The sequence below is a fragment of the Halictus rubicundus genome, chromosome 17 (genome assembly GCF_050948215.1).
Source record: "Halictus rubicundus isolate RS-2024b chromosome 17, iyHalRubi1_principal, whole genome shotgun sequence".
Lineage (NCBI taxonomy): Eukaryota > Metazoa > Arthropoda > Insecta > Hymenoptera > Halictidae > Halictus > Halictus rubicundus.
The window spans coordinates 1,791,669-1,817,376 of NC_135165.1; the positions used below are offsets into that span (position 1 = coordinate 1,791,669).

At 36.3% G+C, this 25,708-nt stretch overlaps 4 protein-coding genes across 7 annotated transcripts; 3 read left to right on the top strand and 1 right to left on the bottom strand.

Moving 5' to 3' along the window:
• The first annotated feature begins 4,768 nt into the window (after positions 1-4,768).
• On the top strand, positions 4,769-11,510 carry Nsl1 (non-specific lethal 1). Of its 2 annotated transcripts, XM_076802786.1 has the most exons (11): positions 4,769-4,906; positions 5,159-6,834; positions 7,371-7,873; positions 8,115-8,309; positions 8,387-8,615; positions 8,707-8,814; positions 8,902-8,977; positions 9,059-9,218; positions 9,297-9,514; positions 10,222-10,356; positions 11,202-11,510. In XM_076802786.1, exons 2-11 carry the CDS (start codon positions 5,375-5,377, stop codon positions 11,346-11,348), a joined length of 3,231 nt encoding a protein of 1,076 aa, XP_076658901.1. In that variant the 5' UTR covers positions 4,769-4,906; positions 5,159-5,374; the 3' UTR covers positions 11,349-11,510. The 2 variants fall into 2 exon arrangements, with proteins under 2 accessions (XP_076658901.1, XP_076658902.1); XM_076802787.1 differs by lacking the exon at positions 10,222-10,356.
• A 975-nt stretch (positions 11,511-12,485) lies between these two features.
• On the bottom strand, positions 12,486-15,007 carry LOC143362539 (DNA polymerase delta subunit 2). The gene is made up of 6 exons (XM_076802788.1): positions 14,602-15,007; positions 14,163-14,461; positions 13,694-13,904; positions 13,405-13,609; positions 13,033-13,325; positions 12,486-12,961 (listed from the first exon to the last, which is right to left on the bottom strand). The coding sequence occupies exons 1-6, from the start codon at positions 14,966-14,968 to the stop codon at positions 12,843-12,845; spliced, it is 1,494 nt and encodes a 497-aa protein (XP_076658903.1). The 5' UTR covers positions 14,969-15,007; the 3' UTR covers positions 12,486-12,842.
• A 252-nt stretch (positions 15,008-15,259) lies between these two features.
• Positions 15,260-17,291, top strand: Sumo (Small ubiquitin like modifier). Its single transcript, XM_076802610.1, has 3 exons — positions 15,260-15,482; positions 15,553-15,678; positions 16,075-17,291. Exons 1-3 carry the CDS (start codon positions 15,465-15,467, stop codon positions 16,207-16,209), a joined length of 279 nt encoding a protein of 92 aa, XP_076658725.1. The 5' UTR covers positions 15,260-15,464; the 3' UTR covers positions 16,210-17,291.
• Positions 17,292-17,728: 437 nt separating this feature from the next.
• On the top strand, positions 17,729-25,497 carry Taf1 (TATA-box binding protein associated factor 1). 3 transcript variants are annotated; one of them, XM_076802888.1, is made up of 18 exons: positions 17,729-18,385; positions 18,639-19,048; positions 19,133-19,378; positions 19,481-19,600; positions 19,683-19,864; positions 19,982-20,380; positions 20,457-20,697; positions 20,772-21,130; positions 21,200-21,462; positions 21,550-21,911; positions 22,057-23,277; positions 23,360-23,602; positions 23,677-24,115; positions 24,197-24,339; positions 24,423-24,560; positions 24,637-24,772; positions 24,849-25,061; positions 25,170-25,497. In XM_076802888.1, exons 1-18 carry the CDS (start codon positions 18,043-18,045, stop codon positions 25,376-25,378), a joined length of 5,667 nt encoding a protein of 1,888 aa, XP_076659003.1. In that variant the 5' UTR covers positions 17,729-18,042; the 3' UTR covers positions 25,379-25,497. The 3 variants fall into 3 exon arrangements, with proteins under 3 accessions (XP_076659003.1, XP_076659005.1, XP_076659004.1); XM_076802890.1 differs by having other exon boundaries at positions 24,849-25,016; XM_076802889.1 differs by having other exon boundaries at positions 19,692-19,864.
• The last annotated feature ends 211 nt before the right edge of the window (positions 25,498-25,708 follow it).

Consider the following 25,708-nt stretch of genomic DNA (forward strand, 5'->3'; position numbering starts at 1 on the left):
AAGTATTGTTAACTCTAGTGCACCCTTAACCTTTCTGTGTCACATCCTACCGTATATTACATGTATAAACATTTATATTGTATTGTAACAGCAATCATTTTATGTAAAATTCGAGAATGAATAAATAAAGACAAAGTGATGAAAAGACGTATCTGCGTATTGAATTAATGAATCCTCAATTTTCCCAAACTTCCAACTTGTAAACTTAGAAAAATTTTGAAAAATTTCGGCTGTCTGACTTGACGTTGACTTATACTACTGAAATTCGTGCCACCTCCTTCGATATCATGTTCTCCTAATACCAAATCTCAATTTTCGGAAAAATTTCGAAAATTTTCGGGATTTCGGCCGTCTGACTTGTCGTTGACTTGTACCACTTAATTTCCGAGAATTTTCGAGCGTCTGACTTGACGTTGACTTGTACTACTGAAATTTGGATACCTCCTTCGACATCATGTTCTCCTAATACAAAGTTAAAATTTTCGAAATTTTTCGGAATTTCGGCCGTCTGACTTGTCGTTGACTTGTACCACTTAATTTCCGAGAATTTTCGAGCGTCCGACTTGACGTTGACTTGTACTACTGAAATTCGGATACCTCCTTCGATATCATGTTCTCCTAATACAAAAGTTAAAAATTTCGAAAATTTTCGGAAAATTTCTCGACCGTCTGACTTGTCGTTGACTTGTATCACTTAATTTCCGAGAATTTTCGAGCGTCTGACTTGACGTTGACTTGTACTACTGGAATTCGGATACCTCCTTCGATATCATGTTCTCCTAATACAAAAGTTAAAATTTTCGAAAAATTTCGGAAAATTTTTCGTCCGTCTCACTTGTCGTTGACTTGTACTGCTGAATTTCGAATTTTTTTCGGCCGTCTGGCTTGTCGTTGACTTATACTACTGAATTTCGTGCCACCTCCTTCGATATTATGTTCTCCTAATACAAGGTTCGATTTTTCAGAATTTTCGAAATTTTTCGCCAATTTTCGGATATCTACTAGGAGAACATGATAGAAAAAGAGGTGGTTCGAAATTTCGTATATTCATGTGCAGGGTAGAGAAAGAAGAACGCATTGATTGTTGTAACTAATATTCTTTATTTTTCACCAAATAAATTACATAATAAACGTGTACATATACAAAATAGAACAAATTGTACTAAAATGTGGCATGGTTTGTGCCGTTTCGCACGCAAGTCGAGTGATAATTTACAGGCGATTGTAGCTGGTATTATGTGTAGCGCTGACGTAAACTATTTCTGAATTATTCACACATTATCTTTATGAACTACCCAGGCGAGCGAGGTCTATCTCCGTCCTTGCATCCAATTCAATTTAAATGCAGTCTGAATGTTAATACAACTCACTGTGAGTCCCTTTAGATGGCCTCACAGTCGCAGAGCGAAAGTCCCTAGATCCAGACCTACTCTTCGGCCAATGAATTTCTCACGCTGACTTTGAAAAAGTCCCTAGACAGTTGGCGGGAACGTTGAAGTTGGTGAACGTGTTCGAGCGGCGGGTCACAGAATACGAGTAGGCCGTGGGCAGGTGTGTCCGTGGGGAAACAGTGGGGAATAAACGGACAAGATGGCGGAGTGAGGAGTGTACGTTCGTCTAGGGTATTTTCGCAAGCGTCCGCGTATCGAGCTGCAAATTGGACTTTACCGCCGACATTATAGATAGAAAATGAATCCGATTGGGTAGCGTGGCACGAAGGCCACATCCGGCAGCAGCACTGCAGTATTGGTCGATCCCGCTTCAGCAACAGCGAAGTTGGTCGAATTTCCTATATATTATTGATAAATAGCTCGCGTTGCTCGTGTGTGACTTGACCAAAATCGACGTCGGTGTTCGTGTGTTCGTAGAGGGAAAGCCTGAAATCGCCGGGACCGCGTTACACCGCGTACATACCGACTAGTGCATACAAGTGACGCAAAACGGTTAGAAGTTAGCGCGTTTCTCGTAACGAGAAATTGGTCGAAGGATTATCGTGCATTGGGTGTGACGGACATTTATATCCGTGCGAGTTGCACGAGCGCTGTGCCGTGTTGCGTAGTGCCAGAGAACGCTCGATTATTCGTGGATATCTCACGGGTGTATGTGCGATTATGTCGAGCGCCCTCGAACCGAGGTGAGCGTTATAGGAGGGGAAACTGCCCGAAAAGAAGCTGCCTTCAAATCTGTTTTTTGCTCCGCCATTGTACGCCGCTCGAAGAGTACTGCGAAGGAAGCCGCTTGCCTCGTTCTCCCGTGTGTTCTCGTTCGATTACATTCTCATTTTTTTTTTTCTTCAACCGATCACTGTTCAGGCGTGTAAACGCGCCTACGTCTGCGTTAACGTTCGTCTCGTGGTTGCGCTATTCGTCGGGCGAAACACGTTAGTGCCTTCTCTCTCTCTCTCTCTCTCTCGCGTTCTCGTTCCTCCATTCTCTCACTCACTCTCTCTCTCTCTCTCTCTTTTTTCTCTCTCTCTCACTCTCCCCCCTCTGTCCGGCCGTCTTTCTCTGTCTCTCCTTCTTGATCGTTCACTCGTTCTCTTCCCGTCTTTCTCTGTTTCCCTTTCTCTCTGTGGCTACTCTCGATGCCCTCGACATCTCTGCGGAAGTCGCGTGTGTGTGAAGGTTTTTCGCGTACGTGGACATCGGCGGCGACGACGCGAAGTGATTCGTACAGAAGTGAGCCATCGCCGGGGATACAAATCTTGCGCGTCATTATGCAATAGACGGTGCAGCTGACCACCAGAAAGAAAGAAAGAAACAGTCCTCTCCTCTCTGGTTTCCCGATCAACACGGGAACGGCGGTAACGATGCGCGGCATGTTTTTATCTTTGTTTCTCGATACCGTGCCGCGGCGAGGAAACGCTGCCGTTGCCGCTGCCCGCCGCCGCTCATTTGCTTTTCTATATTTCGCGACGAGTAATCACGTGGGAATGCGTCAGGCGATGCTAGCGTACCTGTTATTAATCTGTTTCACGTATACTCTCTCGCCCAGTGTTATCTCTAGTGTATTTCAGTGCAACGCTTCCCGTACCGCCCCGATCAAACACAGCCGAATCGTACACCTTCGAACACAGTGCCTCGCGAAAACTGTTCGGATGATGATCCGTAATTCAAATGGATACAAATCATATAATATTATAGATACCGTGAACATTACCGCATGCATCGAGTATGGGATGTACGCACAGGCAACGTGCATAAATTTCACTGAGATCGACTAACATACATAGCAAATCGTAGGTCAAGAAAGTATTTCAATTACCGACGTATTCTGCGCGGGCTATTTTTCACGATTCGACTATGGGACGGTTTTTAAAAATCCCTCTGTTTACCAATATACTGTGTGAATTTTCATTTGATCTTTTCCAGTTTCTCGTCACGAACCATTACTAGAACCATCACCATCACTAGAATATGTTGTTTCATAAAATACTATTTATAAAAATTAATAGAAATTTCGATCAGAGATATATGAGAAAAAGAACACATATATGCCCAGCATACCAATGTATCAATTGTACATGTTGTGTAACCTTTGTTGACACTCTGTTATGCTTTGAGATGTAATTAATACGACGAATCCAAGAAGATTTCCAATACTTTTGCGACTTATGATTCATCATTTGATCTAATCCCATGCTCGACATATGCAGCAATTCTCAATATTCGTGACTAGACTGCGGATTTTATGCATTTCTGACAAAAATCAGATGAATTTAATATTACTGGTACATTGTTTACAAACCATCAAAAGTCTTCAGAGAAGAAATAAATTTTTACTTGACTCCATTTTCTTGTGAATGTACATTATTTTTCATAAAGATCCGCAGTCTATTCATTACACTACGAGATCTGCATCCAATAATTACAAATACATCATCATCTAAATATTTTTATGAGCCATTCAGCTGCTTCCTTCTTCTCTATCTACCGCTTACAGTTATTCACATTAATATTCAGACACAGCATTATCTCTATGTTCAAGTCTCCTTCTTGTTTCAAGTTAGATTACAGTACTTTGTTTGCTTTTCATCACACTATACTTGTTCTGTTTGTTTTCTGTCTAAACTAAAACCACAATATTCACTTTCATCTGCAGAAATAACACTCCTTTACTAGTTCTCTGTTTACACAATAAACTCTTTGAAAAAATATAAATCTTTTTTCTGATTTACCTTGTTTATATACGGCTTTCTTTATACCACTGTTGTACCTGTGATTTCTCTCTTACTATTTTTATAAGAAATCCCTAAAGCAATGTAATACTAAAGTAATGATAATCACAAGCTGCCTTCTATTTCAAGTGATATTCTTTCATCTCTATGATGCATTCAATATGACCTAAAATTTTAAAAAAACCTAAATCAAAATTTTTCTCGCAGATATTGTTCTTATCTAAAAAGAATCTGTTTTCAGAATTTCAGCGAAATCAAAGCACAGAAATTTCCACATATCATTGGAGTATCTTAAATAGTTCATGTTTTTTTAAGACAAGCTGCACAATATTTGAATCATTTTTTCGTATATAAAATATGGAATATTGTCTAGATAAATTAATGTGAATAACTGTCTTTCACATGTATGTCTTGGTTTCTTCCAAACAAAATATTCTCTTAAATTCCCTTCTGTAAATACCCTGTTTAAAATCACTTCAATTTTTTAACAATGAGTTGTTCGTTGACAGTCTCTTACCACTTTGGATTACCCAATGTTTGAAGTTCGACACCAGAAAATAATGATCTAACGCTGGAACATATATCTTTGTGGGAAGAACAAGTTTTCTTGCATTTCTGATGTTCCTCTCATGTTATCTTGTGTGCATGGATGTTACACCCACAAGAACGGCTACTCTGAATACTCCGCAAATTTAAATATGCTTCCTTTCTACATACAAAAAATACAAGGTGAGCAAAATTAAAAGTTTCTTTGCTGTTTCTTCAGTAAACTTATTTTTCCTATAATACAAATTTCTAATAAATAAATCAATAGATCGTTCAGCAGTAAACAATTAATTTTCTTTTTAAATAGTGCTTCAAATATTTCCGTGAAATAATTGCATTCTTTTACGAATTGTTACATGTCTATATTTATTTCTATCGAATGAAATGGTCTTATTAGAGAGCGAGTGAATCGACTATTGATCAATTTGTTTACAGGTTAATTAATGTTTACCGATTGGCTCCACATGCGTGAGCAGCGAAGTTAAGCATTATGGGTACAGAAAAGATTGACGAAACAACATAATGTTCAAGGGAAATGAATAAGGGATAAAGAAGATTATAGAAGGAAAGAAGAAACTCGTCGAAAAGAAATTTGTTCAGGCGATAAGGAAGTATAATAAAGGCATAGGGTAATAAACCAGCAATGGATGAATGGGAGTGAGCACAGTGCACGTGAAGTGCAGGTGTGTGCACGCACGCACGTGGGAGCCTCTGGATGTCGAGGCCGCAGCACTGGCAGTGTCAGTGGCAGTGATGGCCCCTGCTCTGACGGAAGGCGGTCCTCAAAAGCCTGAAAATTTGCTCCCTTCCCTTCCAGCTGGTGGGTTCCTTTCCCCAGAGCAGGCTGCGCAAGTCTGTCAGAATCGCGAAATTCTGGCGAAATTCGTTGTCTCTGCGAACGTTCAACCAACGAAGATCGACGAGCAGTGTTTACATGGTATATCCAAGGATCTTATTCGTGATGTCATCAACTCGAAATACGCCAATGATCTTGATAGTTTGTCTACATTTACGCACGGATCTGACTTGTTTACAAAGAAGGCATTGATCAAAGAGGACTGCGAGCGACCAGACATTCTGGACAGTCCAGAAAAAAAGGATATCGACATTATAATGAACGACCCATCTATGGGTGATCAAGCGGACAATATGGGTTTCTTAAAATCAAGCGCAGACTTACCTTTGGTGAGTTCAGAAGCTGTAGGAGACAATAAAAATCTGGATGTGGATCAAATGATGGCCTTCAGTACTGATATTACTACGGACACCGAACAATGCAGCATGGGCAACGTCACCGACATCGGACAGAACGTAGAAGAGCTTCTACAAGTTATCAAATCTATCGAAGGAGTGGCAAATGCGGAGAGCATATCTGCGGGTGTGAATGAACCAGTGTCAAGCACTGTGGATGGTGTAGAGATGTTCTCTATGCCCGAGGAAGGGTTCTCGTCTTTCGAACGAGATTTACTTAACGATGTTGATGTCATGAGTATTTGCAACAATATCAGCATCGGAGAACCTGTGGACCAACAAAAAACCAACAATTTAAAGTTGCAACAAGACGTTGCTCGGAAACAATTCGAAAACGAGAGGAGGTGCGCATTTCTACTAAGAAGACTGAGGAAGCTTCAAGCGAGAATAATAGGCAGGCATGTTGCCGAAGAAAACACGGGGGTTCTTGAACTTGCCCATCACGGAGTCAAAAAATATCTGTTTCAAGAATTGGTTAATATCAGTTCGAAATCTAATGTTAGAAACTTTCCTGAGATTAATAGTAGTTTGAATTCATTTTTGCAAAAGATTGAGAAAATGTGTGTTGCTCAGAGCAATAGTGTGAATAGACAACGATTATGTTGCCGATATTTTGGTGGTGGTTCACGTGATAGTTTGGGTAGCACTTCTGGCACTAACAGTAATCGTCAGCCAGTCTTTGGTACTCCCCCAATTAAAGTTAAAGGTGATGAAGTAGAAAACATGGCTGGACCTTTGGCCACCCAATTACATGTTGTGGAGTCGAATCTCGACTCTGATTGTACTGCATCCAGCAGCGGTGGGGAAAGTTGTGATGAGATGCAATCATTTAACAATCCACATCAGCAACATTTATCTATGTAAGTTTGAACTTTACTTTTTTCACTATATAATTTTATTTTTCATGCAAAATTAAATATTAAGAAATCCTCGAGATCGTTATACATTTTATTTTTATTTTATGTGCATTAAAAATACACATTTGTACATACCAATTTGGAATTCGTTTAATGATAGACTGCTGATGTCCATAAGATGGAAAGAAATTTTTATACGGTTCCTGTGACTTTGTAATTGACGAAGAAATTATTTTTCTTTTGCATAAAGATCCACAGTCATGGTATTATAAATCCGGAAAAGTTTGAAACCGAGTAAACGTGTTTGGCCGGTTTCAAATTATTCTATTCACAAAATTTTCTATGTATATTATTTTACCTGTTGCAAGTGCAAATGTTTAATTGAACCTCATCAGAATTGTCACCTCATGTAACCATTAGAATTTAACATTTTTATTCATATGATTTTGACTTGTCACTAAAAATTATTATCCGAAAGAAATGCTTGGGATACATTTTATATTTGATATGTTGTATGCGTTTGATAACGTTACTTGTAGATCAAAAAGAGCAGCATGGAGGTATGCTCAGGATCGCGCGGGTGTAGCTGCAAGATGGACGTGGCTACAAGCACAAATATCAGATTTGGAATATAGAATTAGACAGCATAATGAATTGCAGCGACATATTAGAGCTAATAAGGGATTAGTGATACTCGAGAACGCTGAAACAGTAAACGGGTATAGCGGCGTTTTACCAGGTTCTACGGGACGTTATAATTCACTAGAGGGTGAACCACCAGCTAGTAGAACACGACCGTTCGTGTGGAGCTTTTATAGGAAGAGAAAACTGTTGCAAGTGGACAGGTTACACGAAGTCTCGAAACGGGCAGCAAAAGCATCAACAATAAGATGCAATTGCGACAACGTATTACCTCCATGTGCTCTGTGCACTGGAAGATTGGATCCAATGCAACCACAAGAACCAATCGAACAGATGTCTGTACAAGAACGGATTGCACTTGTTGATCCTAGTTATCATCCCGTACTGTCATTTCCTGACGGTAAATAGCATTTTATCAAATATCCGAAGTAGTTTAATTTCTAGAGTTAGGGATGTGTGAGAACCCTAAAATCTCAGGGAACCCGGTCTTCTCGAAATTCTCAAGAGTTCCGGTGGTATTTTCGGTCCCCGAAATTCCTTCGGAACCCGTTCCGATCCCGACAAAATTCTCGACCCGATATTAATACTTTCTACATAATCTTACAACTGTACAACACACAACAAATATTTTTATTGTTCAGAAATAACTCAAGGGACTCACCTTGAAGCGATCATGAAATCGGTGGAATGGCAACAGAAAATGTTAAGAGGTAATCTACGAATAACTCGGTTGAAGGATAAAGACAGTAACGAGAGAAGAAATAAAAAACTTCCAGGCCACAGAGCAAAGTATGCTGCTCGATTAAGAAAATCATCTTCGAGTATTCTTACTGCGAGTACGTATTCTGCATTGTTCTTCTATCCAAACAGTTTATATATGATATTAGTTTACGCATACGATTTTTTTCTCCAGGGATCAAGAGAAAAATGTTAAAAGGGAAAAGAAATAGGCTTGGCCATGATAGAAGTGTTCATGGCTTGAGCAGAAAGAGGGTGCAAAAATTACCGACTGAAGATGACGATGATATTAGTGCTCTTTCAAGCTCTAGTAAGCACTCATCTCCAGTGCCTTCACCTTTGCACCATACTGTTACTTCAACAGAGAAAAGTGCAGTTAAAGAAAAGAGTTCCACTTCTCACGGGTTAGTATAATTAATTTACTCGCGATTAAGCAACACGTTTGGAGAATAAAGAGCTTGGTAATACCTTCAACATTGCAATTTTTAATTTCAGACGTCTGAGGCAGAATTCGTATGATATTGATAATATTGTTATACCGTATAGCGTAGCTGCTTCAACTAGGCTCGAAAAATTACAATACAAAGAAATATTAACACCAAAGTAAGTGATACATTCATAAAATTATGTTTAACATTTTCAATCGCGTTCAAACATTGCACTATACTATTCCTTTTCTGCAAAATAAAGGTGGAGGTTGTGCGAGGAAACTCCAAAAGTGGATATTAAGAATGGTGTTATGCATAGGCCTAGTCAAGACAGTGATGTAAGTACTATGAAATTGCTAGCTTCTATGAAAACAATTCTTGCAATTCGGAATCTGGATGATGAGAGTTTATTCTTTTAGTTTGAAGATATGTCGGATGAGACAATTGCATTGAGGCACGAACGTAGTGAGAGAGAGGAAAACAAACGTTTCATGACATACATAAATATGCCCCATCAGTCTCGTATGCGCCATAGCCGCAGGACAGACAGCCGAGCGGATAGTGGTGCGAATACACCAGGTTATTATAACTCTTGAAATATTTATGTACAGAGTGATCTGTTGAAGAGAATGCTAAAGGAATTTTCTTTTTTTTTAGATCCTATGTCTCCTCATGCAAGTGACTTCGGTGGAGACACAATGTCGCCGATCACATCGCCGCCCGCGACTCCTTCACAAATTCAAGATCCGGAACATCAACACTCGGACACGCAACGCTCATCTGCTTTTCAAAATGCGTTGCGACGTCGTAGTACACCTACATTAAGATTAGGAAAGGACGAAATCGGCACTTCGGTAATTGAGGACGAAAACGAGGTACTGCTTTCTTTATGCGTCTGAAATGCATGCACGAATTAACACGTTGACTATCCTACAAATTCCTACGAGTCTTTATCGATTTATGAAGATACGAATTTCACAGAAATTCAAATGCTACCAGTTGCTCGTAAGCAGGATAGTCAACGTTTTAATATTCGCACAAAGATCGAAGTGTTTTTTCAATCTGGAAACATACTACAATACATAATTGTCTCTGGAATAGTTATACAGTTCTTTTTCTTATCAATAAAAGTGAAATTATATCGAGCACAAACCGAAATGCATTTGTATTGATGATATTACACAATTGCAAAATAATTTTAGTGGAGAATATTTCAGATAAAAGTTTAACAGCGTCGAGAGAGAGAGACGCGATTTAACGTAATTAGTTGTTCTTGTGAACACAATGTGTAGAGATCATACAGTAAGAACTTGTAGCATTGTATACATTTGTGACTGTAAGACAGAACGGTATAAGTCACATTTTCAACAAATTTCAATTCAGGAAATGAGCACTGAATGAACATTAAAGTTTAAACAGTGATATTTCAAATGCAAAGACAACATAACTTATATCGTTTTGTCTTACAATTATGGAAAATTATGATAAGTACGTAGTGACATGTAGAACAGTTGTACAATAGTACAACTACACGTATGTAGTTACAATATTCTAAAGAGAATTGTGTAATGTTTTTAAACAGATTTTGCCATACGAACCAAGGATATTTCCATTATCCGAAGAAGTTTATGACAAAATGCTGGAAGTAATGCCAGATGGGCATTGGCAAGCTTCGTCAGCATCTCTATGCTCCCGAGAAGAAGAAAAAGCAGATGATGTACGTACTCTGAGCTTGTATTGAGTGTTCCCATTATTAATTATATCTAAGTCAAAACTTTCTATTACAAAACAAATGTGTGCTCGAACTGACTATTAATGTAAACTTTGAGCCAACTTTCATGGCTCCTCAAGGCTGTCCCTGGTAAGCAGTGTCACATGATGCTTCCTACTATTAAACACGATTCGTTTTATTTTATTGCATATATATATATATATATGTCTATATTTCAGATATTAGTGATGTTTAAAAGAAATTGCATTGCGTTTTACGTAATCTTTATCTTTTTATAAGCATATTAGAATCTTTCAATCAACTAGCCCGCTGTTTATTTTCTTCTCGGTTGTTATAAGCTTGTAAACTTGAACATAGTATTTTTATAAATGTATGTATCGGGGACCAAAAGTAGCAATTATCACAACAAATTTTATAGAAAAAAAGTCGAGTAACAGAACCTTATTTACTATTTAAGTCGAAAAATGTAAAGACAGCCTTTTAGAAAACCCCATGATTAAAAAATCTCCATTTTTAATATCCATTATTGTTGACTGAAATTCATTCCGTTCGTTCATGACAGTTACTGATGAGAAGTATCTCGACTGCTCATAGCAGAACAAAATATTGCTTTGCACTTAGTGTTTTGTGAAAAAAATGTTTTAGTCGAAAAAAGAAATTCTTATCTTATGACTTTTCTCATTTTGGTAGTAACAATATGGTCCTTGATATATATATACATACATGTATATATAAGTCTATATACTTATATATTACACACACGCAGAATAATCGTTGGATAAAATATCTTTTTACAACCACTCAGCTAGACATTAATATTTAATTTCTAGGATGGGGAAATGGATTGTCCAGAGTCAGATTCAACGGAATCAGCTTGTTGTGACATAGAAGGTGAGGATCCGAATGATCCTGAATGGACAGTAGCTGACGATAGGGATACTGAAAAGGAACGAATACGTCCGACGGCTAAAAGATAGGATAAAATCTTGAATAAATACACTATGTCTACGTCGTCGTTACTATATGCAGAAGCTACCTGTCAATTGTTATATATACCAGTCGGTCATGTAATATGCACCTTAAGTTAATGGTATTACGAATCTGTAAAGTGTATTATAAATATAAATTTTATAACTTCATTCTGCTTAAATCAATGGAAAACCTTAATAATTGCTTTTTAAGTATTGCTATTTCGGCCAAAGCATTAGAATAGAACGAATACACACACATATATATATACGTATATGTATATGTATGTATAAGTATATGCATATACACATAAGATATATGTATATATCCTTTTATTTAGGATACGGATATTGTTATATTTTTCTTTCATTGTTACGAATATTACTGAGGACATAGTCCTTGAAAAGTTAGAATCTCATGCAAACAGAATTAGATAGTTTTGATACACGCGTATGAAAAAGAAAAATCAATAAAAAATAAAGGTGTATTTATATATTATAATCAGATCCTTATATTAAATAAAAGTGCCAACCGAAATGTTCTGTAACATTACCCTTCGACGTTGCATATTATTGCTAGTTGCGAGATAAGTTCATTGTAAAGTGATTGAAAGCTCTACCCAATTAGAATCCAATTATTATGATCAGTTATAATTTATTGCGTGACCCTACTATTGTGTATAATTACTACGCTTCTATATTTGTCTTGTCTTTTATCATTATCATTATTATTATTATTATTATTATTATGATTTCTTGAAATGATTTCATAATTTTTTTTCACCTCGTATAACAGTCAAAAACAGTTTACATGCATAATCATCCACCTCCACTTTGCAAATTTTGTTCATGCAACATATAGACAAAAGTATCGATTTATAATGAGATCGTAGTTATTATACTTCACTTTAGTTATTTTAGTTCGGCAAAATATTAAAATTGCTTGAAACGATGTGAAAAACTGAAATAAAGGAATTCTTAAATTCTGTATTTTGACTGTTATATTCATTCTTATTACTTATAATTTATGCAGTACGACTTCGTGTTTATTTAAGAAACAAGTTCATTGTTTAAAATCTCATGTCACTGTGATTCCTCGATTTTTGATCAATCTGTGATATTACATGTAATTTCTTTCTTATTACATTCTTTATATTTAGTCAAGCATACATAATATTTAAACGTCGTGTGCTTAGATTTTGTACATCACATTTTGAATAAAAATAAATAGGCAACAATGGAATTTGTTCTTTCTTTGCTTGATTCTATCGTTTTTATTCTTAGCGCCTTCCGATGTAAGAACGGAAAAGAGATCAACTTTCAATAAATATCGAGTTACATGCTGATTGTTGTGTATTAGTATTTTTAAAACCCACGATCAACATGAATTAAAAAATAGATTACGAACGATGTATAAAAGGTATAAAAGGTATAAAAATGCAAAAATGTCTTTGTTACTTCAAAAAAAAAAAAAGGAAGCTCTTTACCAAGGCAGCTACTCATCTATGCATTACTGAAAGATATACACTGTGTATCTAAATTTTCTAAATCTACTATCACAGCAGTATGAGTAGTACTAAAACGAGGCACTGATATCAGTCTTACTACTTGATTTTCATTGCCTGAAAATTAAATTATTTTATCAAATAATTATTTTATGCAATTGCGAAAGTTGATTGAAAATGATACGAACCCTTCCACAATTTTGTTTCATATTTCTCTGAATTGCCCACAAAATATATGTCCGGACATTCTTTCATAATAAACAGATCTTCTTTGTAATATGGACAAGCCGACAATGTGTCTGGAGCAGTTGGACACATGTGCCTCCATAATAAGGTTCTTTCGAGCCATTCGATGGTTGAAATATCTGTTTCACCAGATGCTTTGATGATATCTTCGATTGATTGACCACTGTTACCAACTACTTGTCGTCCCTCAACTCTACCAATCCATGGATTTGTAGTGCTTTTAAAACTTTCGAGTCTGTTACAGAAGTAAAAGAAGTATTTTCCAAAAGAGAATATTCTCTGTTTCTAAGGAGGGGTATGCAAAAAAGTAATACCTAAACGTTTTAGGTAATAAACATGGATGGAGTGGTTTCTGAGGTAACATGGCATTTGTAGGATCATGTTCTCCTGGCATTAAAGTAATCGCACAACATTTTGCTAAATCGCTTAAGAATGTATCCATAATTTTGATTGTCTCAATTTCCTTATCTAATGTATTCGTTTCTGAAGGTGTTGCACTACTACCTGTCATAGTATTACCTGCCATTTTTCGAAAACAATACTGTTAGCAGTCTTTTTCTCATACCAATACTAATTTCTACAGTCTTAAATGTATCAATTTACCTGCAATAATAAGACGAACAATGGAGGTTCCATCTTTTTGTGTTCTTATATTACCAGCCATTCCGGTCAGCCAATCAACAAAGAGGCTCATTGCTAAATTTTCATGATTTCGGGATAAATCTAAACCAGATACTAACATTAATTTTCCACTAGATGGACGGTCAGTTATAGGTTTTTTTGGTGCACAACCGGGGAAACACCAATCTTTGACCTAAACAATAATATTTAACTATTCCTTATGTACCAAATACACAATCATTAACGTTTTGGCCTGCATGCAAAACTTATAGGCATCCAAAGAGAGATATCCTCACGATGTCTAATGATATGCTCTAAGCTTCTGATAAAATGCCTAATACAAGATGCTCGGTTAAAACAAAGAAAAAATTTGAAAATTTTTATCTTCAATTCATGATGGACTCATGCTCCATAGGGTAAAGATAGCAATACTTATTTAAACAATAATTACCGTGAACGCTCCATTACTGTTCTCATTACCCCACACAGCACAAACAACACCAGTAACAATATCTTTAAGATGAACGTGTTCCCCTTCTAATTTAATACGTAACATTTCATCTTCTAAATAAGGCACATCTTTCTCAGAACAATAATTTAATCTAGCACAAGGGGCACTGAGTTGATACTCGTCACTGAATTCGCGCAAGATAGATGGTTTCCATTGTTGATGTTTGTAAAGTGTACCAATTATTACACATTCTTGACCATCTAAGCTTTCTAGATCAGCTAATTTCATGATAGGAATTCCTATTCGAACATAGATACGTTTAATTCATATTTGAAGAAAAATATTGCCAAGTCAATTTGATGTCACTGTCTGTTTACTGTAGTATATTTCAATCGTTAATAAAAATATTTTTCTAGGATAAAGTGACAAAAATACATACCCCACTTAGCTTTAACTTGCGGGATCAAAACATCTCTCAGTTCAGCAAGTCTGGTAGAATAAATGTGTGCAAATTGTTTGGAGTAATCATTTCTCGTGTTTATGAACTTTCTTGAAAGGTTCGTATACTCAGCTTGTTTTCTTTCGAACACTTGCGGTTTGCCATCGTCTGGTTTGACAAGTAAATTGTTGGCACTTCCATTAATTTTATGAATCATTGTTACACAAAATATATATATATATATACTCCGAATCAACGTGCGTTTGTTTAACTCACCAAACACATGTACCTTATCACTACTTCTGTACAAAACGGTTGTAATTTCGCTAGCGACATCATCAGATAAATTTTGAAATAAGTTAGCCATAAATCATAAGATCTATAGAGGGGTCTCATGCAATGTAATCTTTTCGTCGACTGTTTTCAATTGCCGATACTGCGAAAATATAACCATAAACAATTTCGTGAATTGTTATTTACATAACAACAATAGTTATACCAAAGCTACATGCGCAATAAAACGTAATATATATTTTTCACTAAACTGCAGTCACATGAAATCACATGACAACTGTGTACCAAGCTAAGAGATGAAATTCCCTAGAATAGTTTATTAATCGCCATCATGTTCGGTTTTTAAAACGCGTGTATACCAATAACTTTCTATGATACTATGCTACTTGTGTAAGATGGAAACGTTGTGATTGTAGCTATAAAGATAGAAGCGGGATTACTGCGAGTTGCTCGTTTCAGCGTTTGTTTGTAAGAATTTTGGACAGTCCAGCGTGTAGTCTGGTACTTAATTTTTAGCAATTTTATTATTAATTATTAACACGGCAGCATATTCGTTATAAACAGTAAACATGTCTGACGAGAAGAAGGTAACGCTTTGTAACCTCAAAGCCAATGCTGCAATCATGAATGATAGAATAAGAATACGGTTTTTTACAGGAAACTAAAACAGAATCCGAGCACATAAATTTAAAGGTACTGGGACAAGATAGTGCAGTAGTTCAATTTAAAATTAAAAAACACACACCACTCAGGAAATTAATGAATGCCTACTGTGATCGTGTGGTAAGTTTTATTCTATGATATATTATTACCATTCGAGCCATCTGATAGTTTGAAATTATTTTATATCTTTTTAGAAAAATTTACAATTTAGTAATTATTTTTCTTTTTTTCGAAAAATGCATATTAATATTCGTGTACAATGGGGCCCCTATTCATATTGTCTCTACACAACACGATAGTCAATTGTTTCTAACCGATATTTCACGCACCACGTGTTCAATTCTGTACATCTGTTAATTGTAAACATGTAAGCTTTAAACTTATCGTTTTTATACATTTGGAAGGGACTGTATGTTTGCATATATACATACGTGTCTATCCTGTGTCTACCCCAACAATTAGTACGTAAGTCCGGGATTCCACTGTATCTATTACAACGGATTTACATTTTATCAGGGTTTGGCGATCGCAGCGGTAAGATTTAGATTCGATGGTCAACCTATAAATGAATTAGATACACCAACAACGCTTGAAATGGAAGAAGGTGATACAATAGAAGTTTATCAGCAACAGACAGGAGGATTGTGTTGAGATTTAAGATTGTCCTACAATAGTTTAAGTAAAAAGAAACTTTTGTTCCAGTGCTTACTTCGGAAAAAAAACGTGAATTATTTTTTATCTTTCCTGATACAACAAAATACTTCATTTCATCATAGAATGAGGAAGAATTGTTTACACTTTTTATATATATATCAAACCTAATGTCTATAAGTATTTCATTTAAGTTGTGCACGTCGTCTGAACTGTACTTACTGACTATGTCGTAGACATAGAAAGTAGCTGAATCTATTTGTATTACTTCATATCATAAAATGATTTTCAGGATTGATACATTTTTCACATTACGCAGAGTATTTGGCTACCTTTCGTCTTTATCCAGTCACGACAATTGATAAATTCTATTGTAACTGCAATATTTTTTTTTCTCATTATGGTAATTTGACTGGTAGCATAAAAATGTAAACTTACCGCTCTGTTATTGTTAGCAATACGCCGTAAATTGAAACACAGCGCCCGCTTTGTTTCATTTGCTCTATATAGAACAAAAAACATCTACATTATATAAATACATATATATTACAATTTATAAAATTCTTTGTAAATGGTTTTCATAAATGGATACAGTGTAAAGTCTCAGATGGACTTAATAAATTTCATCTTTTTAGATACATTCATTTCTTACAAATATGTATAGATAGGAATTGATAAGAAACATTGTTAAGAAGTTATGTTAATATTTAACACTTAACTGGCGAAGTGGACTCTCATCTATCCAAATTCTTTTTTTACGCAGAATAATTTTTGCATTTTCTTCGAAACCTAGTATTCATGCCAATTTGCCATGCATATTAAAATAAATGACTGCATTAAAATTATGTGTAGAACACATATGAAAAGTATCATTGATTTAAGCAATTTCGTGGAGTTTCGGAGACTCCGCCTCGGCAGTTCAGGGTTAATTATGTAGCTACGTCGGAATTATTCATGAAAATTTATTTCTCATTTTATAACTCAACCTTAGTATTGCCATTATATTTACTTTTACTTTTTATAAAATTAATATTACTTTGTATATGAACAAAAATAAATTGTCTTATCTTTTCTATAAGAAATTTATAGTTGTTATTGCTTTAGATTTTTATAAACTTAAATATATAACATTATAAAGTTGATATGAAATTGATTTACAATTTGCGTTCTGTAGTTCAATATATGACAAATTAAATAAATGAAAATATATAATAAACTTCATTGGTATTTTTGCAGTTTAATTTTCGCGGTCATAGCTGCTCACTCCACCCCACTTACCTAATTTATTACTAGCCAAAGTTCCTAACAGCCAAAATGAAAACTGACAAAAATATTACTTATTTCTTGATAGTTTCTCATCCCACTCTCTTTTGTATGTACAATAAGGCAAAGTAACGGTAAATAATATGAAGAATAGATTCGTATGTATAATGTTACTATATACAATATTAAATAGTAAAAAACACTAGTAGTAGAAACATAGAATACTCTGTTTCAATGAGATTTCCTCCTCTGTAGGAATATATACTTTATGGCGATAGTACATTTGAGAACATGGCGGACAGTTAAGTTTTACGTAAACAAAACGTAAATTTACTATAATTTTGTAATTAACAAAGTCTTGTAAATAATTATAATAGTTGTAAATATTGGGCATTTATAAATATAAATAGTAACAAATACATGAGAATGTGATATTTTGATATATCCGTTATTAGAAGCTGGGGCATCGACATGTATCATCTGTGGTGATCTACTGTGCATTTGGATTCGACGAATTTTTAGACAAATTACTGTTATATCAATTCGTTTGATTCTTCAATAATAATAAAAATGGCTGATTCTGAGGAAGAAGGCGATAAAGATTTGATGTCTGGAATCAATATGACTGGTTTCCTGTTCGGAAACATTGATGATAATGGTGAACTAGAAGATGATATTCTAGATCCAGAAGCAAAGCAACACTTAGCTTCGCTTAGTCGTCTTGGCTTCAGCTCGTTTATTCGAGAAATGATGTCTAATGAAAATGCTAGCGATGAAAAGGATGACCAAGACAATGGACATGAAGGAATGAAAGCTATCGATGAAAGGGACACAAATTATGTTGAGAAGTCACCTAGTGCTCTTGATTTTTCAGACATAAGTGAATTAGCAGAGGATTTAAACGAGGATAGTAGTAAGTACAACAAGTATTTAATGATTTTCTTATTAACAATGACCATAGTCATTAAATATTAAATGAATACTATTTGTAAACAATGAGCAAGGGCATCTATCGCAACTTTGTATTCATTGGCAACTCTAGCTCAATTTTCACAATTTACTTGATTAAGGATCCAATAGTAGATGCTATAATATATTTATATTAAATTTTATGAGCATAGTTGTTGATTTATCAACTCATTTTTATGTTTTACTTTTACACACAGATAAACAGGACACGTTTGAAGGAAGAAACGAAAAAGAGAATGATTATGATGCAGACGATGAGGAAGTTGTTAACAAATCTGACACGCAACTAATGCCTCCTCCTCCAGTACCCGAAGAAAAGGAAGTGCTTACAGCAGAGGAGGCAGAAGCTGCCCGACAACGGAAATTAGAAACCCCTCTTGCTTCCATGTTACCATCGAAATATGCTAATGTTGATGTAGCTGAATTGTTTCCTGACTTTCGTGCTAACAAAGTACTACGATTTTCAAGACTGTTCGGTCCAGGAAAGCCGAGCAGTCTTCCACAAGTATGGAGAGGTGTTAAAAAACGGCGGAAAAAGAAACGACATCAGGATGTTAGAGATTCAGATTCTGGTTCTGATCAGGACGAAAGGAGACCAAAGTTTAAGGTTCGCATAATACATGCATAATGTGTATTCTGATTTAATCTTAAGACGATACTAACTTTGTCTTTTATTATAAAATTACATTAGGGTTGGATATTGAATTACGGTCCCGATCCAAGTCCAGATATGTGTTGTTCCGATGATGAGAGTAAATTACTGTTACCAGTTGAGGATAAAGAGCAAACTGGGAAAACAGGTGAAACTGGAGAAAATGGAGATATGGGACCAAAAGTAGCAGACTGGCGGTTCGGACCTGCACAGCTTTGGTACGATATGCTTCAAGTTCCAGAAACTGGAGATGGTTTTAATTATGGATTTAAACTTGTAGATAAGGTATAGAATTATCTGCATTAAAAATATAAAGAGTAGACTGTTTGAAAGTTCAATGTATTATTGAAAATACTGTATTATATGTTACTATTATGTTTCCAATAGACAGAGGAACAGATTGATAAAGAAGCTGCCGAAGAATTTTCTGATGATGCATTTTTAATGGTGTCACAATTACATTGGGAAGATGATGTAATATGGAATGGCGATGATATAAAACATAAAGTATGTAATATCACTTCGATCCGACATACTGTACTAAGACCTGTGCAGGGCCGCGTAACTAAGGACCTAAATCTATTTGAAGGTGTTACAGAAATTAAACAGTAAAAATAATGCAGCCGGTTGGGTACCGTCCAGTGGAAATAGAACTGCTCAAGCATTCAGTCAGCCAGGAAAAGGTGCACCGGTCCCAGTTGCATCGAACGTTCGATTAGCTACTTCACAAATTACAACTCCTTTGCACATGCAGTCTCAGAAAAATAAAATGTAAGGAATACTAATCCATATATAGAGTGTTGCATATACGCCAGCGAATGTAGCAAACGCGTGAACACCTCGTACGTAATTTGTCCATGGTTATTTAACTAACTGATATTTTAACAGGGGTATGAACAAGGGAAATCAACAACAATCCAGGGAAGAAAACTACGACGACACCTGGTACTCCATTTTTCCTGTAGAAAATGAAGAATTGGTATATGGTCTATGGGAGGAAGAAGTAATTTGGGATCCCGAAAACATGAAAAAGATTCCAAAACCGAAAATTCTCACTTTGGATCCAAACGATGAAAACATTGTTCTTGGTATTCCCGACGACATAGATCCAGCATTGCTGCATAAAGATAATGGACCTCAACCAAAAGTAAAGATACCACATCCACATGTTAAAAAGAGCAAATTGCTACTTGGAAAAGCAGGAGTGATTAACGTCCTGGAAGAAGATACGCCGCCGCCGCCGCCAAAGTCACCAGACAGAGATCCCTTCAATATTTCGAACGACAAGTAAGTCTAGCAAAAAAATATCCATTGAATACAATTTCTACTAGAACAAAGTCGATATAATTCGTTTGGCTTTTAGTTATTATATGCCACGGTCATCGGAAACAACATTACGGTTGAAAGTTGGAGGTGGTAACCTAATACAACACAGTACACCTGTGGTAGAATTGCGTGTTCCATTTGTACAAACTCATATGGGACCATTACGGCTTCGCAATTTCCATAGACCACTTCTAAGAAAATTCAGTCGTGGTCCACTTGCACATCCTGGACCTCATTCTGTTTTGCCATTGTTGAAACACATCAAGAAGAAAGCTAAGGTACGTATATATCTTTCCTCATTTCTCTGTTTCTTAAGAAACATTAGATATATATATATGATACCTTTTATTAGCAAAGAGAACAAGAAAGAATCGCTTCTGGCGGAGGTGACGTCTTTTTCATGAGAACTCCAGAAGATTTATCTGGTAAAGACGGCGAGGTGGTGCTGATTGAATTCTCAGAAGAGCATCCTCCTCTAATGAACCAAGTAGGCATGTGTTCCAAGGTGAAAAATTACTATAAAAGAAAGGCAGGCAAAGATCAAGGACCTCAGAAGTATAAATACGGAGAAACTGCGTACGCGCATACTAGTCCATTCCTTGGAATTCTTACGCCTGGTCAAAGCATACAAGCGATTGAAAATAACATGTACAGAGCGCCGATCTATGAGCACAGAATTCCAGAGACTGATTTTCTAGTAATTAGAACAAGGTATTGTAATACAAATTTCCTTCCAGCTCTATGACGTACTGTGACATAACAAATAATATTTATATTTAGGCAGCAATATTACATCAGAGAAGTGGACGCTTTATTTGTAGCTGGACAGGAGTGTCCGTTGTATGAAGTACCAGGGCCTAACTCGAAGAGAGCTAATAATTTCGTCAGGGACTTCTTACAAGTATTCATATACAGATTGTTTTGGAAATCACGCGACATACCACGACGTATTAAAATGGACGATATTAAAAGAGCATTTCCTTCGCATAGTGAAAGTAGTATAAGAAAACGCTTGAAACTATGCGCGGACTTCAAAAGAACTGGTATTTACACATATGTGTCCTTGCATTATACTTATCGAAGCAAATTAAAAACGTGTTGAAAACATATTTTAAATTACTTTGCATCAGGAATGGACTCCAATTGGTGGGTCATAAAGCCAGACTTCAGGCTGCCGACAGAAGAAGAAATTAGAGCAATGGTGTCCCCGGAACAGTGTTGCGCTTATTTTAGTATGATCGCGGCCGAACAACGATTAAAAGATGCAGGTTATGGTGAAAAATTCTTGTTCACTCCTCAAGACGACGACGACGAAGAAATGCAACTAAAAATGGACGACGAAGTTAAAGTCGCGCCTTGGAACACAACACGAGCTTACATTCAGGCTATGAAAGGCAAATGCTTGTTGCAACTGGCAGGACCAGCAGATCCAACAGGCTGTGGCGAAGGATTCTCTTATGTCAGGGTTCCTAACAAACCAACGATAAGCAAGGTAGTTACTACACGCTCAGAAAGCTCTGTCATTCTGTTTATAGTTCATACTATTTTTCTTTCTATAATGTACTAGAATTAGAGCTGTGCGAGTACGGGATTCTCTAATATTAAGGTTAATATTTTTCTTTTGAAATGTTAATTAGGAGGAGCAAGAAGCGCAACCAAAGAGAACCGTTACTGGAACAGATGCTGATCTACGAAGATTGTCCTTGAACAATGCGAAAGCGTTGCTTCGTAAATTTGGTGTTCCCGAAGAAGAAATTAAAAAGTTGTCACGATGGGAAGTTATAGACGTAGTTAGGACATTGTCCACGGAGAAAGCCAAGGCTGGGGAAGAGGGTATGACCAAATTCTCGCGAGGTAATCGATTCTCCATTGCCGAGCACCAAGAAAGATACAAGGAGGAATGCCAGAGAATATTTGATTTGCAAAATCGAGTGCTATCATCGAACGAAGTGTTGAGTACAGACGAGGGTGAAAGTTCGGAGGAAGATAGCTCCGATATAGAGGAGATGGGTAAGAACATCGAGAATATGCTTTCTAATAAGAAAACTAGCACCCAGTTGTCTCTCGAGCGAGAAGAGCAACAGCGTCACGAGTTGCGGAAAATGTTGATGGGCGAGGTCCAGGAACAGGAGAAAAAGAGTAAGGAAAAGAAGAAGGACGATGAGGAAGACAGTCCTGTAAATAACTTCAATGCGCAGCAGGGCAGGGTCCTCAAGATTTACAGAACATTTAGAAACCCGGAAGGGAAAGAGTACACGAGGGTGGAACTGGTTAGGAAACCAGCCGTGATAGATACGTACATAAAGATTAGGAACTCGAAGGACGAGACGTTCATCAAACAATTTGCGACTCTGGACGAGGCGCAGAAAGAAGAGATGAAGAGAGAGAAGAGAAGAATTCAAGAACAGTTACGTAGAATCAAGCGGAACCAAGAGAGAGAACGTATGCTAGGTGGTCCCATGATTGGGAACAATTTGTCATCCCATAACATATTTGACCGTAGCAATACCAATACCCCAACCACCACATCCTCGAACAGTATCCTTCAATTCAATAATTCTTTCCAGTCTACATCTCCTGCTTCTAAACATCCTAAAACCGAAATTTCTCCTTCCAAGCGTAAAAAACCTAAACTTAAGCCAGATCTTAAATTGAAATGCGGTGCCTGTGGTAATGTGGGCCATATGCGTACAAATAAAGCCTGTCCCTTGTACCAGAACAGCGTAACCACTGCACCAGTGAACGTTGCGATGACTGAGGAACAAGAAGAAGAGATTGAAAAGCAGCTCAACACCGATGACCAAGATCTCGTTAACGTGGACGGAACTAAAGTGAAGTTGTCGTCTAAACTGATCAAGGTACGCTGTTTAAAATGTATAAAAATTCTAAAGGCTGTCAGTACTGGAGAGATACGCAATCTTATGGTTTTGTTGGTCACAGCATGCTGAAGAAATGAAGAGACGCACGCTGCTATTGAAAGTGCCTAAAGAAGCTGTCAACTCTAAGAAGCGAAGGAGAGCCACTGGAGACGATCATTGCGATTATCTGAAACGACAACAGAGACCTGCCAACAGACGTAGAACTGATCCTGTCGTTGTCATGTCTACGATGTTAGAGAGCATTCTTAATGAGATGCGAGATTTGCCAGATGTTCAACCATTTTTGTTTCCTGTTAACGCTAAGGTATATTTTATTCCTAATAAAATCGTTTTCATATCTTTCCTCATAAATTCATATTTTTAACGTGTGTTTGTTAGGCTGTTCCTGATTATTATAAGATTATTCAAAGACCCATGGATTTGCAAACTATTCGTGAGAATTTAAGATTGAAGAAATATCAAAGTCGAGAAGAATTTCTAGCCGATGTTAATCAAATCGTAGAAAACTCTACATTGTATAATGGAGCGAAAAGTTCGTTGACAGTGGCCGCTAGACGTATGTTGGAGACTTGCGTAGAAAGGCTTGGCGAGAAAGAGGACCGTCTCATGAGATTAGAGAAAGCCATTAACCCTCTTCTCGATGACAACGATCAAGTCGCTTTGACATTCATTTTGGACAACGTTGTTAATAATAAATTAAAATCTATGACGGAAGCTTGGCCGTTCCTGAAACCAGTAAATAAGAAACTAGTGAAAGATTATTATACTGTAATAAAAAGACCAATGGATTTGGAGACTATATCGAAAAAAGTGTCGGGTAACTTGATTTACATTATCAGTAGACGTGCAGTATTCATTTTGTTGTGTTTGTTAAACTAACTATGTTATTTTTGTCCAGCACACAAATATCATAATCGACACGAGTTTCTCCGAGACATTGAACAAATTTTGGAAAATTGTACAATATACAATGGAAAAGAATCGATTTATACAAACAAGGCTGAAATGCTTGTAAAAGTTTGCAAAGAAACGTTAGATGAGGTAGATAAGCAAATGTTCATTTGTAGAATGTTATGTTCTAATTATATTATCGATTGTAATTATTACTAATTTATAATTTTCAGTATGACGATCATTTAACGCAATTAGAAAATAATATATTATTAGTACAAAAGCGTGCAATGGAACAAGCAGATATAGATCCTTCTTGGCTGGGTCCAGACGAGGAAAATTATACTATTGCGGAGCCAGAATTCAGAGGGGTACTAATTTCGTCAAATTCCCATATTTATTTTATTACTGTACTGATTAAATAAATTGTTTGGTGTTTTTTTATAGAGTCAAACAAGTTCGCCAGAGAATCCATTTGGAAAATCGAACATGGAGGACTTCGACTTTGTGGATGTAGAAGGAGATATGGAAGGCGATGGTAGCAGAAGTGTAAATTCAAAGAAGAAAGATGTTCTTGAAGAAGGTATAGGAAGCGCTAGAGTTTGATCATTGAGTATGCATGTAATTCCGATCTAACAGTGGTTTTCTTTCTGTTCTAGATTTACAATTCTCCAGTGAAGATGAGTTCGATGAGGTACCATTTGGTGCAGATGAACAATCTGAACATGCTGAAATGGATGCGATTGAACTGAATGGAGTACGAGACGGTGGAGTGGTATTGGCAGACGATGATAGTCAGCAAGCAGCTGAAGCAATGGTACAGTTAGGTAATGTCGGTTTTTATATGGCGGATCAACAACTGCTTCAGCAAGGTTGGTAATATGAAAATATTAACACCAAAATTGGTGTTAGCCAGTTAGTGTAATTACAAAGTTTCTCGGATATTATAAACGTATGTTTTTTTTTTTTTTTTATTACAGATGAAAGTATCGATGTCGATCCAAATTACGATCCTTCAGATTTCTTGCTGGCTGGGTTGCCAGCAAGAGATGAGAAAAGTGAGAATAAAATTCAGGATGATCTAGCAGTCTCGGAAAGTGAAGACGAGGCGGAAAGTAGTGCTCAGCCAAAACAAAAAACACAATTGTCACAACCAGAAGAAGACGTGGTCGGTGACTTGTGGTTCTAAGAAGATTGTTATTTATTTTAAGTTAGAATTCTGTTATTTCATTTCTGGAATCAAAAGGTTTATATATATAGCTACAATGTTACGATATGTAATGAAAAATGATATATTTATTTCATATAAGAATAGTTGAATTTCAATATTTGAAATTACGTGATATACGATTTCACTTTGTATAAAAATAGAAGGTATAGTGTAGTCTTTCTAATGCATATCTTTAAGTCCTATCTGTACATTATACATACATGTAAATACATATTGAACATTTTTTAAGTTCTATGTACACATTAATATAGCTTGTTTGTTTCTTTCTTTAAGGTAAACGGGTAAAAA

What these genes read in the sequence shown, in the direction of transcription:
- Nsl1 (XM_076802786.1), top strand. Translation starts at nt 5,375, where the DNA reads ATGGGAGTGAGCACAGTGCACGTGAAGTGCAGGTGTGTGCACGCACGC. An exon ending in AAAGAAATATTAACACCAAA is followed by an intron (nt 8,815 to 8,901) that starts GTAAGTGATACA and finishes TGCAAAATAAAG; the next exon opens with GTGGAGGTTGTGCGAGGAAA. An exon ending in AAGAAGAAAAAGCAGATGAT is followed by an intron (nt 10,357 to 11,201) that starts GTACGTACTCTG and finishes TTTAATTTCTAG; the next exon opens with GATGGGGAAATGGATTGTCC.
- LOC143362539 (XM_076802788.1), bottom strand. Translation starts at nt 14,968, where the DNA reads ATGGCTAACTTATTTCAAAATTTATCTGATGATGTCGCTAGCGAAATT. An exon ending in GCAAGTTAAAGCTAAGTGGG is followed by an intron (nt 14,462 to 14,601) that starts GTATGTATTTTT and finishes ATGTTCGAATAG; the next exon opens with GAATTCCTATCATGAAATTA. An exon ending in TTATTACCTAAAACGTTTAG is followed by an intron (nt 13,326 to 13,404) that starts GTATTACTTTTT and finishes CTTCTGTAACAG; the next exon opens with ACTCGAAAGTTTTAAAAGCA.
- Sumo (XM_076802610.1), top strand. An exon ending in ATGCCTACTGTGATCGTGTG is followed by an intron (nt 15,679 to 16,074) that starts GTAAGTTTTATT and finishes ACATTTTATCAG; the next exon opens with GGTTTGGCGATCGCAGCGGT.
- Taf1 (XM_076802888.1), top strand. Translation starts at nt 18,043, where the DNA reads ATGGCTGATTCTGAGGAAGAAGGCGATAAAGATTTGATGTCTGGAATC. An exon ending in CGGAGCCAGAATTCAGAGGG is followed by an intron (nt 24,561 to 24,636) that starts GTACTAATTTCG and finishes GTTTTTTTATAG; the next exon opens with AGTCAAACAAGTTCGCCAGA. An exon ending in TCAACAACTGCTTCAGCAAG is followed by an intron (nt 25,062 to 25,169) that starts GTTGGTAATATG and finishes TTTTTATTACAG; the next exon opens with ATGAAAGTATCGATGTCGAT.